We start from the raw sequence: 1,077 nt of genomic DNA on the forward strand, positions 1-1,077 counted from the left end.
CGTTCCACGCACCGATGCCAAAACGCGCAGGAGGAGTCAGTGCCAAAGGGTCATTTTAGCGCACCACTGCTGAAATGGAAGGACTGTAGGGAATCCTAGAATAAACAGGAGCCATTTGACCCCAGATGATATAATCATATCATTAAAACCAAGAAAGGGGGAAAGGAGCCAAATACGAACCAAAACCCATCACCAGTGGACTGCTCCGTACTTCATCTGTCATCACCGTCGCTGCAGAGGTGGGCAGTCCAGGATTTTTTATCTGCAAACGGTCATTGCGAAACATACCTGTGCAAATTTTCTCTCATCGGCCGCTAGTAGCCAACTGCTTCCTAAAACTACACTTTGGCTTCCTCAACCCAGGTGTTGCTTCCTCCGAAGACGCTGCAGGACATTGTGGACAAACTGGTATTGCGCTCCTATCCTGTCCGACTCACCTTCGCGCGCATTAAAGTTGCAATTGAAGATTGTGAACAGTAGGGATTAGGAGAGGGAAAAGTTGGTCACCTGCTCGCCAGAGAGGACCGACACCACGGTCCAAGCCGACTCCAAGTGCCGTTCACCGGGCGATGCCAGAGTAAATGCCGGGGCAATGTCCCGCCGCAAGCAGGTGAACCCGCAGCACTTATCGTTGACACACAGGGAGACAGTACGAGGTGAGTTTAATTCCTACAAGGCTACTCACTTGTGTGTAATGAAGTGTACTTGTTAAAATGATGAATGGTTTTAATTCATTCAAATTTTCAAGGAAAAATATAAGTATTTATTTGGGTTTATATTCAGGCATTGTTTTTATTCTAAGTGCCGAACAACGGAGCTAATTAACGACAACAATTTACATTTGTGAAAATAGATTTACCATGTGGAAAACAGTATTCAACTGAATTTGAGTACTTGATATTTGTTTTACACCTTTGAAAATTATTAACGCAATCCAGTGATATTTTGAATGCGCCTTTTGCTGCTTCATATCACTTAACTAGAGATGAGTTTATGACATCTACAGTGGGACTGTCGGACTAAAAATGTGTGTGTGTGTGTGTGTGTGTGTGTGTGTGTGTGTGTGTGTGTGTGTGT

At 44.5% G+C, this 1,077-nt stretch overlaps 1 protein-coding gene across 3 annotated transcripts in view; it reads left to right on the forward strand.

Annotated features, from left to right (window-relative positions):
- The window catches only part of bcl11bb (BCL11 transcription factor B b), a 28,789-nt gene continuing 27,712 nt past the window's right edge, over positions 1 to 1,077 (forward strand). For 2 of the 3 annotated variants that reach the window (XM_031872796.1, XM_031872798.1), the window contains exon 1: positions 1 to 656. In XM_031872796.1, coding sequence (XP_031728656.1) covers positions 593 to 656 — 64 coding nt within the window. In that variant the 5' untranslated portion in view covers positions 1 to 592. The remainder of the gene's footprint in view (positions 657 to 1,077) is intronic. The other variant, XM_031872797.1, reaches the window with a different exon arrangement.

This window comes from Anarrhichthys ocellatus, unplaced genomic scaffold, assembly GCF_004355925.1.
Source record: "Anarrhichthys ocellatus isolate YVR2014 unplaced genomic scaffold, GSC_Weel_1.0 scaffold66, whole genome shotgun sequence".
In the NCBI taxonomy this organism is placed as follows: domain Eukaryota; kingdom Metazoa; phylum Chordata; class Actinopteri; order Perciformes; family Anarhichadidae; genus Anarrhichthys; species Anarrhichthys ocellatus.